The 18,361-nt window shown below is 42.2% G+C and overlaps 1 protein-coding gene across 4 annotated transcripts in view; it reads right to left on the bottom strand.

Annotated features, from left to right (window-relative positions):
* The window catches only part of epb41l5 (erythrocyte membrane protein band 4.1 like 5), an 82,284-nt gene that overhangs the window by 29,507 nt on the left and 34,416 nt on the right, over nucleotides 1-18,361 (bottom strand). For all 4 annotated transcript variants that reach the window (XM_037539121.1, XM_037539122.1, XM_037539123.1 and 1 more), the window contains exons 12-16: nucleotides 16,290-16,459; nucleotides 14,209-14,315; nucleotides 14,088-14,106; nucleotides 13,354-13,393; nucleotides 11,731-11,852 (exon numbers count right to left, since the gene is read on the bottom strand). In XM_037539121.1, coding sequence (XP_037395018.1) covers nucleotides 11,731-11,852; nucleotides 13,354-13,393; nucleotides 14,088-14,106; nucleotides 14,209-14,315; nucleotides 16,290-16,459 — 458 coding nt within the window. The remainder of the gene's footprint in view (nucleotides 1-11,730; nucleotides 11,853-13,353; nucleotides 13,394-14,087; nucleotides 14,107-14,208; nucleotides 14,316-16,289; nucleotides 16,460-18,361) is intronic.

The following is an 18,361-nucleotide window of genomic DNA, read 5'->3' as shown; positions in this document are numbered from 1 at the left end:
ATAATCTAGAACAGCATGAAACGGGGGGACATTCTAGAACAGTGCACTGGGAAAGTACTCTAGAACAGTGAGCACAGGAGCAAAATATTCTACAACAGTGTGCATGATGAAATAATCTAGAACAGCATGAAAGGGGGGGACATTCTAGAACAGTGCATTGGGAAAGTACTCTAGAACAGTGGGCCTAGGAGGAAAATATTCTACAACAGTGTGCATGATGAAATAATCTAGAACAGCATGAAATGGGGGGACATTCTAGAACAGTGCACTGGGAAAGTACTCTAGAACAGTGTACATGAGGTAAACGTAGAACAATGCTTAAGAGAAGCATTCTAGAACAGTGGGCCTAGGAGGAAAATATTCTACAACAGTGTGCATGATGAAATAATCTAGAACAGCATGAAACGGGGGGACATTCTAGAACAGTGCGCTGGGAAAGTACTCTAGAACAGTGAGCACAGGAGCAAAATATTCTACAACAGTGTGCATGATGAAATAATCTAGAACAGCATGAAACGGGGGGACATTCTAGAACAGTGCGCTGGGAAAGTACTCTAGAACAGTGAGCACAGGAGCAAAATATTCTACAACAGTGTGCATGATGAAATAATCTAGAACAGCATGAAAGGGGGGGACATTCTAGAACAGTGCATTGGGAAAGTACTCTAGAACAGTGGGCCTAGGAGGAAAATATTCTACAACAGTGTGCATGATGAAATAATCTAGAACAGCATGAAAGGGGGAGACATTCTAGAACAGTGCATTGGGAAAGTACTCTAGAACAGTGTACATGAGGTAAACGTAGAACAATGCTTAAGAGAAGCATTCTAGAACAGTGGGCCTAGGAGGAAACTATTCTACAACAGTGTGCATGATGAAATAATCTAGAACAGCATGAAAGGGGGGGACATTCTAGAACAGTGCGTTGGGAAACTATTCTAGAACAGTGTACATGAGGTAAACGTAGAACAATGCTTAAGAGAAGCATTCTAGAACAGTGGGCCTAGGAGAAAAATATTCTACAACAGTGTGCATGATGAAATAATCTAGAACAGCATGAAATGGGGGGACATTCTAGAACAGTGCACTGGGAAAGTACTCTAGAACAGTGTACATGAGGTAAACATAGAACAATGCTTAAGAGAAGCATTCTAGAACAGTGGGCCTAGGAGGAAAATATTCTACAACAGTGTGCATGATGAAATAATCTAGAACAGCATGAAACGGGGGGACATTCTAGAACAGTGCGCTGGGAAAGTACTCTAGAACAGTGAGCACAGGAGCAAAATATTCTACAACAGTGTGCATGATGAAATAATCTAGAACAGCATGAAACGGGGGGACATTCTAGAACAGTGCGCTGGGAAAGTACTCTAGAACAGTGAGCACAGGAGCAAAATATTCTACAACAGTGTGCATGATGAAATAATCTAGAACAGCATGAAAGGGGGGGACATTCTAGAACAGTGCATTGGGAAAGTACTCTAGAACAGTGGGCCTAGGAGGAAAATATTCTACAACAGTGTGCATGATGAAATAATCTAGAACAGCATGAAAGGGGGGACATTCTAGAACAGTGCGTTGGGAAAGTACTCTAGAACAGTGTACATGAGGTAAACGTAGAACAATGCTTAAGAGAAGCATTCTAGAACAGTGGGCCTAGGAGGAAACTATTCTACATCAGTGTGCATGATGAAATAATCTAGAACAGCATGAAACGGGGGGACATTCTAGAACAGTGCACTGGGAAAGTACTCTAGAACAGTGTACATGAGGTAAACATAGAACAATGCTTAAGAGAAGCATTCTAGAACAGTGGGCCTAGGAGGAAACTATTCTACATCAGTGTGCATGATGAAATAATCTAGAACAGCATGAAACGGGGGGACATTCTAGAACAGTGCGCTGGGAAAGTACTCTAGAACAGTGAGCACAGGAGCAAAATATTCTACAACAGTGTGCATGATGAAATAATCTAGAACAGCATGAAAGGGGGGGACATTCTAGAACAGTGCATTGGGAAAGTACTCTAGAACAGTGGGCCTAGGAGGAAAATATTCTACAACAGTGTGCATGATGAAATAATCTAGAACAGCATGAAAGGGGGAGACATTCTAGAACAGTGCATTGGGAAAGTACTCTAGAACAGTGTACATGAGGTAAACGTAGAACAATGCTTAAGAGAAGCATTCTAGAACAGTGGGCCTAGGAGGAAACTATTCTACATCAGTGTGCATGATGAAATAATCTAGAACAGCATGAAAGGGGGGGACATTCTAGAACAGTGCGTTGGGAAACTATTCTAGAACAGTGTACATGAGGTAAACGTAGAACAATGCTTAAGAGAAGCATTCTAGAACAGTGGGCCTAGGAGAAAAATATTCTACAACAGTGTGCATGATGAAATAATCTAGAACAGCATGAAATGGGGGGACATTCTAGAACAGTGCACTGGGAAAGTACTCTAGAACAGTGTACATGAGGTAAACATAGAACAATGCTTAAGAGAAGCATTCTAGAACAGTGGGCCTAGGAGGAAAATATTCTACAACAGTGTGCATGATGAAATAATCTAGAACAGCATGAAACGGGGGGACATTCTAGAACAGTGCGCTGGGAAAGTACTCTAGAACAGTGAGCACAGGAGCAAAATATTCTACAACAGTGTGCATGATGAAATAATCTAGAACAGCATGAAACGGGGGGACATTCTAGAACAGTGCGCTGGGAAAGTACTCTAGAACAGTGAGCACAGGAGCAAAATATTCTACAACAGTGTGCATGATGAAATAATCTAGAACAGCATGAAAGGGGGGGACATTCTAGAACAGTGCATTGGGAAAGTACTCTAGAACAGTGGGCCTAGGAGGAAAATATTCTACAACAGTGTGCATGATGAAATAATCTAGAACAGCATGAAAGGGGGGGACATTCTAGAACAGTGCGTTGGGAAAGTACTCTAGAACAGTGGGCACAGGAGGAAAATATTCTAGAATACACTAGAGAAAGCATTCTAGCAATGAGTGAACAGAGAACACTACTGCTGAACGGTGTGACTGGTGGGTTTTAGAAGTGTGTGCATGTGGGAAATATTCTAGAACAGTCTGTGTGATGGAGAACATACCAGAACAGTGTAAATGGTGGGGAAGAACATTTTAGAAACTCTTATCGATCACATACAGGTAAGGCATACCAACTCTTAGCTCCGGTCCTAAAATCTGACTGGCTGAGCTGCGTTTGAAGGTACACCACACCTATGACCGCCTCACAATTCAACCGTGTATCAGCGAACCACCACAGCCTGAACAGCTCCATCATTAACATCACAGGCTTGAATTAAAGCACTTAGTGTGATTTACTGTAAAACTGCTGTATAAAAGACTAAACATGTCACTTGAATGGACCCCTGAATCTCAACCGGCTCCATACTCCCTAAATAGTGTTCTAGCTATGGAAGCTTAGAAATTCTAGCCTCTTTAGATGAATAGTGCACTACTTATCGAGTGTGGACGTGTCTGAGTCCCAAATGACCATTTGCTGTATTTACAGCTGTAGCTGTATTTTGCTCTGTTGGGCTGCAGGATCCAGTACTTAAATTCCTACGTAGTGCACTCTGTAGGGAGCAGGGAGCCGTTTGAGATTCAGCTCCAGTGGTTATTTGCTGAGCAAAAAGTACTTATAAAGCAAAAGTCTTTGCATTGAAGAGTGCGGTCTTGTCATACGTTCATTCTTATACAATAAAATCTTCAAAAAAAAAATTTAATTAAATTAAAAATCATGAAAAGACCACAGTCTTCAGTGAATGGGGAACCAAATGTTCTGTTCTACTCATTCAGCGGTCCATGGCTGCTCGACAATGAAACCATACTCTAAAGGAACTACACAAGAATACTTGTTTATGTTGATTTTTATTAATAATAACAACTTCTATTATTGTCTGAAAAGTCGGATATTTTAATCACATCTTATCTTGGCCGCCGTTTTATAAAAGCAGTAAGCTTTCATCACGGGAAGGGAGTTTTACTCCACTTTGCGCCATACCTAAGAACATTCTTCCCGTGATAAAAACGCAGTAACCCGCTGCCTCTCGTGGCTTATTGCTGTAACGTTGGGTCAGTGTGCTTGGGAATTTATGATGTTCCAAAATAACCTTTAAATGTGGGGAGAACATTCAGTGTGAATGGTGCAGGAGAACACTGTAGATGCTCCAAACAGTCGCACTCAGGTATAACAAAATTAGCACTTCGGGTTTGTTGTGCTCTGGGATTTATACAGCTCCAGAATATGGAGGGACAAGCCAAAAGCATCAGTCTAAATGGAGAGAGAACATTCAAGAACAATGTGAAAGTGGGAAGAACGTTCTAGAAACTCTCAACAATCACATACAAGTATGGCACGCAACCCCCATTACTGGGTTTGCTGGAGAATGTTGGGTCATTGCCCTCTGGGCTTTATACTACCATGCTTACATGAGACAGACGGAACCACAATTACACACTAAAATACACCCAGTACATCTCTGAGGTTAAAGAGAAGGTTTGAGTAATGGTCTGGTCATTTCTCCAGGCAGAGAAGAAGCAGCAACAGTAAGAGTAAGGTGTCTCTTGACAGCAGGCAGCACTGTCCCCAGCTGTCTGCGAGCCAGTGGTCATTATCTTCTCCACTCCAGTTGCCTCGCTCTGGAGAGTTTCAGCGACGGGGTGGAGGCTGAAGGCCAGGCGGTTTCTGTGGTTAGGTTAGGGGAAGGGAACGGTCTAGCTCAGGTAACTTCACTCCAGTTTTGGTCAGAGGAAACGGCCTCCTCCTGGTCTGTGGAATGTGATGTGGGTGGGGGTCCGGGGTGAAGAGGGCGGAGCCAAACAGTCACGCTGCTGTGGCGACGGAGGGAGGCCTGGGTGGGAGGAGTTCTGGAGGAGTTAGGGCGGTGTAGCTGAGTGGAGAAGAAGATTGGAATGCCAAAGAGATGGGGGAGTTTGGAGAGGTCAGGCAGGAGGAAAGGCAGAAAAAAACAACATAGGAACACAGGAGGAAGATTTCTAGAGGAAATGAGGGCGAGCCGGATACTTCAAACACCGGCCTAGCACTGGTCAGGACCTGGCATGTAGCTATACTGGCTGAAGTTTTACCAGCTTATCTCTACAGGCTTTCTTGAATCTGAGAACAGGTGAACCAAATTTTCTACCACCGAAAATGGGGAAAAATGTCAAAAACATGACCTTATTTTTTGGTCAAAAGGTCTAAAATGCCAAATTCCGACAGGAAATTTAAGATGTTTCATTTTATTTTAGTTCAAACAGGTTATATGTAGTGAAAGGTGTCTAGATATCAGGTCAAATGGGAGTGTTATGAGCTTTGGTGTTAAGGTAAAGTGCAGGTACATTTTCTGTACATTAAGGTACAAACAATGTAAACGATCCCCCAGAAGTGCAACAGTGGTTTTATTTTGTACCTTAAATCAGTTTTTCCAGGTGAAAAGTTTGTATTTGTACCTTCCAAACGTTTTAAAACAGAACAACAAAATAAAAGCCTGGAGGCGAGGCGGGTGTGTGGAGTCAGTACATCTTAGAAAATAGCATTTCGGTGGATTATGGTTCAGTTATGTTCCCTGATTAAAAGGTACTGACTTGGACCCTTGAAGGAACCACCCCAATGACAAGTGGCAGTTTAGTATCAGTGGATGGTTAGTGTAGCGGGTAACATCTCTGCCTTCTATGCTGTAGACTGGGGTTCAATCCCCTGCTTGGACAAGCACCCTACACTACACCAATAAGAGTCCTTGGGCAAGACTCCCAACACCACCTTCGCCTACCTGTGTGAAATGATCAAATTGTAAGTTGCTCTAGATAAGAGCATCAGCCAAATGCCATAAATGTAAAGTATCTTTTTTTTTTGAGTGCATGGTAAAGACAATTAAAAATAGGTTAAAAGACTTAAGTGCCATTTTTATTGGAAAGTAAATTTATTAATTTTTCATCAGAAGAATGCACAAATCATATTTAACAAAATTACACAGAAGCCTTAACAAATAAAAATAAGAATTTTTTTTCAGTATTTATTGGGTCCACTCTTTGCTTTTATTACTGATTCCTCCCTTTTGAGGAGACTCACTTTCAGTTTTTCAAAGAAAGCTTCAGGGATATTGTTCCACACTTCCAAAGTTCAGTCTTAGAAGTTGGTTGGATTTTCTGCTTCTTACGAACCAATTAATACCAAACACATTCAGTGATGTGAAAGTCTGGACTCTGGGGCGGCCAGTCCATTGTTCTGCAAACACCAGCAGCTTCTTTGCTTGACTTTGACGCAAGAGTGGAGCTTGATTTGGAGCGCCCATCTCTCAGAGATAAAAGCTTACTCCTCTGATGGGGACAGTGTTCGTGGTCTACCAGGCCTTGCTTGTTTGGCGTCCCATATTCTTTGTATTTTTAAACTTTTGGAAACTCCTGTTTTTACACCTATTGACTTTCCCCTTCCTTATATAAGCGGATTATCTTGAATCTTCTCCAAAAAAAGAATGGAGAAAAATGGCCATTTCAGTTGGAAATCAAGCCAATTTTTCTTTCGCACAGGACTGGAGGTCCATTATGCCCAGTAGGACATGAAGATGAAAGATTAAGATTAAGTGACCCTTATTAGTCCCGCAACGGGGAAATTTCACCTCCGCATTTAAATACAAACTAGTGAAGACGCACACTAGGTGGCAGTGAGCACACTTGCCCGTAGCGGTGGCCAGCCCTATCCACAGTGCCCGGGGAGGCGTCTTGCTCAGGGGCACCTCAGTCATGTACCGTCAGCTCCGGGGATCAAACCGGCAACCTTCCGGTTGCAAGGCTGGCTCCCTAACCTCCAGCCCACGACTGCCCCAATGCCTTCAACACACACTCATGTACACAGCTTAATGATCAGCCTCGATTTGCCAGGTGACACTGCATCCAAAAAAAGGTTCATGTTCACTTTTTCCCCCCATTTTCGTAATTCTTAATAGATAATAGTTCATCAATTTGGTGCTGTGGAGACTGTACTGCAAGTACCTTGGCAAACATGCCTGCATCATCCATAATGTATCAAAGAGTATAATTAATTAATATTGACACTCTTCGAATCGAAAGAGGAGGTCTTCTAAATTATTTAGCAGAAAACAGAGATCAAGGAAAGGGGGAACAGATGACTTGCAGAGGAGAAGATATGTGATGAAGTTGAGAGCAAATAACTCCAATGAGACAGAAAAACACTGACAAACAACAATGGCTTAAGTACTTTTGCTGAGAGGGTTTATTAGGTCAGTTTGGATTTTTGGAGGCGTTTCATTTACATTAGAGGTGCAAGCTTAGAGTTAATGTTAGTTGGCTTACAGAAGCAGGACGTTAACCCAGCAAAGTAAAGAAAAAGAATGCCTCAATGCTCATTGGGATTTACAGTAGGCTTTTGCCAAATGAGACCCGACAGGTCAGTTGGCCAGCAAACTGTTTGCAAAACAGCAACAGTTGGTCACAAACTAACCCTTAGTGGTCACAGCTGCGTCAAACGCTATTGTGCATTTAACTATTTTGCATTAGTCACTGCTTGTATCTCCAAAGAAAAGCAGTGACCACTAGAACTGACACTCTGAAGCAGCTTCACATAAGCCCAAGGTCAGCATGCACATTGCCAAGTGTCGGCTGGAGGGGTATAAAAGCCCCCCCAGCACTGAGCTGTGGAACAGTGTTCTCTGGAGTGATGGAGCTCCATCCAGTACACCTTCAGGAAGAGTTGGAGATCCAGAATTGATCATCCAACATCAGTACCTGACCTCACTAAGGCTTTTGTGGCTGAATGCAATCAAATTTTTGCAACAATGTTCGACATCTAGTGTACGAGTATTTGTGATTTCAGAAGAAATGCTGGTTAAGTAGGTGTCTATAAACATCTGGACATACGTATATATAAAGTTAGAAAAAATAGCTTAATAAAAAAAAAGATAAAAAAATAAATAAATATGCAAAGTGGATGTAGCTTCAGAATTTCTGAAGTTTCTCCAGCACTTAAGTTGCTTTAGTATTCCTGATTCAGAAAAGAAACAGCCATGATTCTCAGCAGAAACGATTTTCAAGGCCAGTTTATAATCCAAAAGGTATCAAGTTATTTAGCATCACTTAGTAAGTCTGTATAGAGCACAGATGCAGAACGTTGTGTTTGACTGTCTCACTGCTGATCAGCTACAGCTCCAGCTGTTTGAACACATCTGTGCTGACCCTTATTTCTGGAAGAGCCCTCAAAATCTCCCAATTTCTTCATAAATAAATTACTGAGATATAAACAAAGTCATTCAGAGTAGTTTGATGCGAAATACATAAGTTATAATCTTTACAATGGGGGTGATAGGAGCCAGGGGTTGACGTCTTCCTCAAACATAGCCATTTTATTTATTATCCAAATTCAGCAGTGACATTATGTGCGCCTTTTGAGTGAGTTTTTGTATGTTGGTAAAAGTGCAAAACACAGGGAGGGAAAAAGTTTCAGGTACTATTTTGCCTTATAACATGTATCCATGTATTTTACCGGTCAGGAATATCGCTGTTGTCGGATCAAAAAAAAGCCATATCTTCAAAATGGTAATTTTACAGGAGAAGGAAAAAAACTACTTTACTTTTAATGTAAGTCAATGACGTTTTGGGCCGTTTCTTTTTCATCCATTCATCATGAAATTTACATACGATGTAAAAAACAACGGGCATTTTCAAATTATACAAAAAACTGAAAAACGTCAAATGCGGAGATACGAGGCTTTGTTCCGACAGCAGCAATATATTAAAAAATAACTAACTAAATAAATAAATAAATAAAAATAACACTTCAGGCCAAATGCTTCTCAAAAATGTTGTGAAGCCCATGTTTAAGGAATCAGGCAGCACATTTCACATAACTTTCAGTGAGGGAGCATTGAGGCATTAAACTCTTTAGACGTTTGGTTCCTATCACTACCATTGTGAACCCCAACTCTGTAGGTTTCTCTACAACGGAGCATCTCACATCAAACCACTTAATGACTTGACAAAAATGAGTGCCACTTTAAATAATTGTGTTCAGCTTAAATACAGACCTAGTAGCCAGTGGAGTCGGCCAAATATCTCTCCAATCAAGGTTATTAAATTGCAACTGCATGTTGACACAAATGCCTTTGCTCTGGTTCTTTGCCATTATATTTATATTATAACAAATATGCCTTATGCTTTTGTGAGGCTTCAGTTATCAGCTGCACTTCGATTCAAATCTTAGGCTGGAAAGATACTGATCCTATAAAGTTCTGCATTTTATATGCCTGCTGTGTTCAGGGCTATTACAGGCCAGCTGTCCAACAACCACGTTAAAGGAGGCAGTTGTAGGTTAGCATGTACCAATACACAGTTGAGGGAAGGGTTAAAGAGAACTTTGATTAGATCAGAAAGAGTCCAAAGCTTGCAAGGAAGCAGAACAAATCAAAGCGAGGCCATTCATCCTAAATGATTCTCAACATCAAGCGAGTTCACCACGTCCATTGATTGAGTTATTCTGAAAGTGCTGCAAGAGCAGATCTTCCCAGCTAAAAGAGAACCAATCACGGAAGCCCACCCAAAGAATCAAAAAACTGATTGGCGGCAACATCCCAGTAGGCTTTATAACTGAAGAGTACATACCTCACCTTAGAAAAGGCCATTTGGTATCAGAACATCAGACTAGAATAAACAAGTTAAAAAAAAACACATTTTTTTAGAAGATCAAATATTTATGAGAAAAACATCCAAACTTTTTTCTCTCCACAGTCACACACTCATCATGTAACAGTCTAATTGAATTTCTTTTCAATATTTCAGGACATTTGAGGCAACGCTTTTCATAGCACCGTAATCCAGAAAAAGCCAGAAGGGAATGAAAGAAAATAAGAGTGAGCGAGAGACAGAGAGTGAGAGCGAGAAAGAGAGCGAGACAGAGACCTGCCATAACAGCAGGACCTCCTCCAGACTCCAGGCCGCCGTCTGCTTCAGACGTGGTTGGTTAGTGTAGTGGTTAACACCTCTGCCTTCTACGCTGTAGACTGGGGTTCAATCCCCCACCTGGGTAAGCTCCCTACACTATACCAATAAGAGTCCTTGGACAAGACTCCTAACATCACCTTCACCTGCCTGTGTAAAACGATCAAATTGTAAGTCGCTCTGGATAAGAGTGTCAGCCAAATGCCATAAATGTGATGTAATGTAATGTAAATGCTTCATATCAGAGCAAAAGTAAAGTTCTCAGCACCAGCCAGAAGCTCAAATACCCCACAACAACCTCGCAAAGTCCCAAGACGAGCATTAATGCCACCACTACACCAAGGCCTGGGTGATAAAATCATACAAATATGGATCAAAATCAAAACTGATGACAGGCATCGGGTATATTTTCGATTAAAAAACTATTTGCTTAAACCTTGAGCAGTTAGGCAGAGTGGGGAAAAGTCTAGCCATTCACTAACAGCTAGCTATTTACGTTATTTAGCTTCTTGTGTTTAGCTAACATACTCCCCCATGCGGTGTTACTGGGTATATTACTTGATGATGGGGATCACGGCTATACTGACTGGTGGTGGCAACCCAGTAGGCTTTATGGCTGCGTTCACATTACCAGGTTGAAGGGGCACAAATCCAATTTTTTTGCTCTAATGTGACTCAGATCTGGTGTTTTCAGGGCCGTGTGGACGCAAATCTGATCTTTTCAAATCCGACCGGAGCCTCTTTCATACGTGGTCCTAGACCGGATACGAATCCGATTCGTGGCCACGTGACCTTAACGTGGCCTTCAGATCGGAATTCATGCGCTTTTTTCCACTGCGCGTGCGCCGTCATTCAGCGTTACCATGGCAACCACCATTATCTCATCAACTAACTAGCAAAACTAGCTGAGGCACCTAGTTATCCATTCTCAATATTAATTATGGACAGTAAAAAGACCATAACTTTGAAGAAACTGTCTCGGAACATGAGGATATTGGCAAAAAATATGACCACACATCTCGTCCAACAACTTTGTAAAACTTTTTAGCTTTTTATTCCTGTTTTTTGTTGACCGTTTAAACCGATTTAAAGGTGATTAATGTTGAATGTAAAGTGCAATATTCACAAAATTTAAATATTCATTATCTCAAATGATCATTTATGTTATACAAAAGAGGTTTCTTTATTAAGACCGAGGTTATATATAGAACCATTTGAAGATTAAAACAGTTCTTTTTAAATGTGCACCATCCAAGTACGCTATGGTTTCCTTTTCATCTGTGATGGTCAGTTATTATATTCTCTATTGCATCTACTGTGCTTCTTCTGATTAAGATAAATGTGTACAATCTCCATGATGGGGAATATGTTGTATATAATTATTCAATAAGTAATCATTATTCAGCACCAAAAATTGCTGCTTTTTCCAATTCAACTACTTTTGTAAGCCAAAACTGCATCCACAGGAATAAGCTTCTTCCCCTCAGGGTTAAAAACTCTGGGCAGACTTTACAAGTATTAGGAAATGCACATAATTATTAGCTATTATGAACAAAATATGGAAAGATCTTTTTGCCATATCGCCCAGCCCCACAAACACCACCACCACCACCACCACCAAGCCTCCACACAGGAAGTGAGGCAGCATCCAAGTGCAGGTAAAGCGGTCAGTCCTGCAGTGACAGCAGGGAGGAAGATTACCCAGCTTAGCTGTCTTATTGCATTACAATCGCGAGCGGCTCACCTTCTCTTCTCTGATTGGCTGCCGCCGGGGCTCCTGGGGAGAGTTTCGATTTCCACAGAGCTCTGGGCTGAGGGCGGGCTGCTGACGGGCACCGCAGACCACGGAGGCCGAGAGTGGGAAGGCTGTGAGGGAGAGGGGTGGAGGTACAGGCTTAGACTCAGTCGAAACAAAACAAGACAGTGTAGGGTGGCATGACGCAACCGCAAGAGTGAACCAGCAAGACATTAACCCTCTATAATCCTTCAACGTCGACACGGCGTGCCATTCAGTTCAATTACTTTTCTCTCCTATTTGGTTGAAAGAATCTGTGGAAAAAAGAAGATTCTAAACTTTCAATCTATACCGTATTTAGATTTTTAAGTACAAGAGGAGCGGTATTATAACAACTTGAATTTGATGAAGTTATTTGACGTGTACCGTCTCGTCTGGTGGAAAGTGGTTCTGTGAAAGACTGCTAGTCGGCCACGATCGTTGACCAGCGAAAGCACGCTGGTCGTACAAAATTCATCAGCCTGGCCAGGCTTGGCTGTCGCTACAGCATCCCCTGCTGTAACACTGAATGCAGCTCACAACTGTGTTGCATTGTGAATTTATATATTTCACATATTCAAGTGATATATTAGAGCGCAACAATGAGCTAAAAAGTGTTGCACAGCTCAAAGCATTGGAGTTGGCATACTTGCGTGAAAGACGTTTCCAGTTGTTTTCACACACCTGACTGCTACATCTTGCACACACTGGCCATTTGTACATATAGCGTTTCTGCTGCGGACTGACCGCAAGCAAGTCCTACGCAAGTCCTTCTTCCAACGGAGCCAAATCAGCTACTTTTCTCAATTACAAGATTATCGGTACAGGAGCCCGATGCATTTGTTTAGCGTCAGCAGTTTTCTGACTTGTGATTGGTCAATCGTTTCAAGCCTCCTTACCCAACTGGAAACATACCAATTAGCCAAAGTGTTGTAATCACTCACAGACCCAACGAATAATCTTGCTCATTTAATAAAGAGTCACAGTCTGGGATAGATGCATACAAGCAGTAGGTTCTTGTTGATGTGTTGGACGCAAGAGAAGTGGGCAAGGGTCAAGACCTAACCGTCTTTGGCAAGGGCCAAATCTTCAAGGTCAGACGAGTGAGTCAGAGCATCTCTAACACAGCCAGACTTGTGGGGTGCTCCCGGTCACTTGTGGTGAGGACCTATCCAGAGTGCCTGTTTTGCTTGCTCAGACTTCGTGAACGCCCTAACCCAGCGGTACCCTGGTCCTGGAGACATACCAACCTGCAGACTTCAGGTCTACCTGAGCTGATCTAGGTCACAAAGACCAACTTTCCAGGGTGGCAGATCCAGGACCAGGACCAGGCCCTCCTGCTCTAACCTGTTTACATGAGCACCAAAGCGGAAAAGCAAGTCATTCCCGGGCGTTCACGCAATGCAGAGGCTGTACGTGTGAAACAGGCCTGAAGCAAGGCAAGCAAGCCTAAAACAGCCTATTTTCTCCATAGCTGTGCAGGTGTGGCAGTAAAGAAGCGGCTAGAATATCTCACAAAGGTAATTTTCTGAACAAGTGGTGCTCTTGCACTTCAATCATCTTCAATTCAAAAGAAAAGAAGCAATTTTGTACCTTAGTCTCTTTGCTGGGACTTACTCCGTTATTATGTGTCCTAGAAAGAGAGAAGAGATGAACATTAAGACGATATTAACTCATGAAGATGAAGTCATTTGCTCAAGATTTATGAGCTGGCGCTGAGTGGATACTAAGCAGTAAGAACAGTGTCGGCCTTGTGATGTAGTAATGTGATAGACTCCTGTCGCTATGCTGTTATCTTCAGCACAAAGCCACATTCTTACAGCTGATATCTGCCAGTTTCAGTATGAAGGACAAAATGCACTGAACTTTTTAGGGGAATTACAATCACGTAAATCGCTGAATGACTCAGACACCTTGCTTAGTAGCAGTAGTTACACTCATGTCACAAGAACCTGCTCTAAACAATCTTATGCTTCAATTGCTTCATATCCCGGTTTCCTCTTTAGGACTATGAGTCACTGGATAAGCCATAACAAGCAGCTGGAATAGACGTAGTAAGAGCTCACGACTTCGGAATGTAAAGGCTACTGCAGTCACCACAAAGTCTGAGGATATTTCAGGATGATTTTGTAACTTAGCTGCGTTCGTTACTCGTTACTGTTCTCTATTTATTTCTCTCTTCCTTTCTTTTCACTCTCTCTCTGTCTCAGTGAGTGAATGGACACATGACTCATGGTCAGCAGGCTGCAAGTAACTCCGAGGTCACTGTGTCGACTGCATTTCAGATCATCAGGCTGCAAGTCTGGAAGAGAATGATCAGTACTCACTCTGAGGATTTGGGGGGACCTGTGAAAAGAAACAGCACCGCTGGCATTAATGCTCAGTGATCTGATAAAAGGCTGATATATTACACTTCAGTACATATTCAGATCTCACACCCACACACACCTCTGTTCTGCATGGTCCTCCTGGAGTAGCGGCGACTGGGCCGCCTCTCGAACGAAGTCGACCGCCGAGCTTTGTTAGCCTTCGTGGTCTGGTACTCTGTCTTTCCACTGCAAAACAAACAGGTGGATTAAAGACAAAAGGAAGACAGACGAAGAATCGGCCTAACGGCGCTAATTCTGAAACAGCGGTGATCTCATAACTTGCATGATACAAATTAGAGCACCGAAAATCTGTCGTATCCACGTCTTATTCATCTACACACACTTGCATCCCTGTACACGTGCGTCTACTGCCACTCAAAATAGAGATTCAGCAGTTCAAAGAGAGAAAACACTAAACAAGCAGATTTTAAAATAAAAGCGCAGAAGCAGAGACCGAGATAAGCGATTACATAAAAAGAACAAAAACAGTAAGCGGAGCCAGTCAAACCGTGACTGGAGAGTGTCTAAGCAGCAGGCTGACAGCTGGAGATAAGATACAACTCCACAAGGACGACACTCACAGTGCAGAAAACCATACCGTTTCTACATCGGGGTGAACAGTAAGACTTTATTGTCCACTACTGTTTTTTATATGAGGTGCGATGCAATATTCTGTTTTCACTGGAAGGAGAAAGAAAAGAAAAGAAAAAAAAAAAAAGGACAAAACATTTTCAAGACTAGCAGTTCACACAGTACCACATTGTGACAGGCCCTAGTATAGAACCATGGGGGACCTCCATTTTCACAGATATTGTACAAGTGACAGTAAAACAAATCAGGTAGTTTATTGGTGATGGGTTTTAATCATAACTAATGTATACACATATACATACACACACGCGCGCACACACACACACACACACACACACACACACACACACACACACACACACACGTAGACAGACAGATAAATGGATTTATAGACAGAGACAGACACTCCACATAGAAAATCTCAGATATTATTTTTATAATTTTATATATATATATATATATATATATATATATATATATATATATATATATATATATATATATATATATATATATATATATATACACACACACACACACACACACACACACACACACAAACACACACACACACAAACACACACACACACACACACACAGATATGTAAACAAGAAACATTAACATAAAATATTTAAATCCCATAAAATATTTAAATTTCAAACTGAGGCAAATTTGTGACCATGTTAAGGCCTTTAGTCAAATGGACAGATTTTTTTTTTTGTCCCTCATCTCTGCCTTTGAAGCTTGTGTCTGGATCACATACTCATAATGAGATTGTACGAGTTTATAACACACACGCACGCACACACACACACACACACACACACACACACAGTACTGTAGTGTCTGGAGAGGAGCCTGCCAGACTCTTTCTGTTAGTTTGTGTTATAACATTGTCCTCATGTTAAAAGCGGTTTTGGATGCATGTTATTTATTTTATTTAAACAACGACAGCCCTGTGTGTTCAAATGTAGCCGTTTGGTCTGTTCTGCGGTGAGCATAAAACCAATGAATCATGTTTTTCACTTGCTGCTTCATTATAATTGGGCAGTCTAGTGGCATAACTGCCTCAGGTTTCGGTGGTAGATTGTAGAAGCCTCGGCACCCCAGTCAAACAATGCTTCGTTTAATTTTTTTATTTATTTATTTCAAGCAAAAATAACATTCTCTACAGAGAACCCACTTAAATACGGCATTCTTCCGCAAATTTTGGTAAACAATTAAGTTAAAATATGAATAAATAAACATTAAATGTGCCATAACTTCTGCACAGGCAATATTTTATGTTTTATTTCCCTCCATATGTTAAATTCAGCAAATAAATATTAACTGTGCATTAAATGTGTTCTCTGTAGAGGATGTGTTCAATTATTTTCTCTAAGAAAATAAGGTCAACTGACCAGGGATGCCCAAACTTAGGCATACGACTGTATATTTAAAAAAAGGTCAGTAATTATTTGTGATATCTTTGCCGATACCAGTTAAACTGAGGATCACCAATATCAGCCGATATTGCCTGCCAGCTGATATATTGGACGGGCTCTATTACAGACTGAATTCTTTCTGACCTGTATCTGAAGCGGGAGCCCATGCGGATGAATCCGGAGCGGGCGGAGCCCTTCTGGACGGGGCCGCGCAGCCGGAAGAAGGCATGGTGCTCCACGGCACATTTCCACAGGTGCTTACAGGCCTTCGGGTGGTCCAGGCGGAAAACAAACGTGTGCTCCTGCTCTTTCCCCTATTGGAGAACATCAAGGTGTCAGAGAAATGTATACAAACCTACTGAAGTACAGACACAAAGCATAGCAGGTAGAAATGCATGCAGATGAGATGATGCATGTAATGCTATAAAATGAGAATAGGACTTTTTTTTGCCCTGACTGAAAAGACTGAGCCACTATAAGACCTAAAAAGAAGGGATCTAGAAAGATGTCAGCTCAAGCGGTTCTATAATTCATCAGCAGACCCTTTTAAAAGTAGCTAAAAGATAATGGAAACCTATACGGCACCATTAAGTATCATGTAAAACTGCAGGCCTAACTCATCGCTTGCATGCCTCAAACCATGTTGAGTCATTAAAGGGCTCATATCCTACACTCACCGGCCACTTTATTAGGTACGCCTTGCTAGCAAAAGGTTGGACCCCCTTTTGCCTTAAGAACTGCCTTAATTCTTCATGGCAGACTTTCAACAAGGTGTTGGAAACGTTCCTCAGAGATTCTGGTTGGTTATTTGAGTTCCTGTTGCCTTTCTATCATCTGGAACCAGTCTGCCCGTTCTCCTCTGACCTCTCACATCAACAAGGCATTTTCGTCCACACAACTGACCGCTCACTGGATATTTCCTCTTTTTTGGACCGTTCTCTGTAAACCCTAGAGATGGTTGTGTGTGAAAATCCCAGCAGATCAGCAGTTTCTGAAATACTCAGACCAGCCCGTCTGGCACCAACAACCACGCCACGTTCAAAGCCCCTTAAATCCCCTTTCTTCCCCGTTCTGATGCTCGGTCTGCACTTCAGCAAGTGGTCTTGACCACCTCTACACGCCTAAATGCAGTGAGTTGCAGCCGTGTGATTGGCTGATTAGCTATTTGTGTTAACAAGCAACTGAACCTGTACCTAATAAAGTGGCCGGTGAGTATATATTTTCAATCTTAACCAGAAAACCGCATTCTCAGCCGTGTCCAGTCAGATCCGTAGCATTCCAAGAGTTCATCGTTACCGCTGACACACAGAGCAGAGACAAAAAGAGGAATCCGATACCAGACTGTTTGCTCCCAAACACTAATGAAAATTCCTTTCAGACGAACGCAGTCTAGAGTCCTCGGATGATCGGGATTAATTAGTATCTGAAATGCACTGTCGCTCCACACAGACTCATACCAGCACGGCGTAAAGGGAACACAGGGCGTGACTCAGGACACCCGTGAGACTGAAACAGCATTGCATCTCTATTCTGCTCAGTACATTCCAACCGGTCACTCTGGGTACCTCGGAGTGCTGCTAGTATGCGCTGAAAGAACATCTTAGACCCTAAACAGCTGGTTTTCTTCTGCTTGTACCTGCATTACAGACTGTAGTCCATCTCTTCCTCTGTATACTCTGTTACCCTGTTCTTCAGTGGTCAGGACCCCCACAGAGCAGGTACTGAATGGCTCATTCTCAGCACTGCAGTAACACTGACATGGTGGTGGTGTGTCAGTGTGTGTTGCGCTGGTTTGAGTGGATCAGACACAGCAGTACTGCTGGAGCTCAAACTCCTCAGTGTCACTGCTGGACTGAGAACTAAACACATCCAGCCTGTGGGCAGCGTCCTGTGACCACTGATGAAGGACTAGAGGATGACCAACACAAACTGCAGCAGCAGATGAGCTGTCGTCTCTGACTTTACATCTACAAGGTGGACCGACAAGGTAGGAGTGTCTAAGAGTGGAAGGTGAGTGGACGTAGTGTTTAAAAGAATGATGGTCATCACACTCACCCAAAGACAGAGGCTAACTATTCTCGTGAGGACTCTTAGATACGGGTGGCTCTGGTATAACAGGGGATTAAACTCGCAATCTCTCAATGTTTGGAAAGTTGCCTAATTTTGTATCATTATCTAGAACCAGCATTTCCAGGGCATTTTTAGTTTATGTATTA

This window comes from Pygocentrus nattereri, chromosome 6 (genome assembly GCF_015220715.1).
Source record: "Pygocentrus nattereri isolate fPygNat1 chromosome 6, fPygNat1.pri, whole genome shotgun sequence".
NCBI classification, from domain to species: domain Eukaryota; kingdom Metazoa; phylum Chordata; class Actinopteri; order Characiformes; family Serrasalmidae; genus Pygocentrus; species Pygocentrus nattereri.
This window is presented reverse-complemented; position numbering and strand designations above follow the sequence as displayed.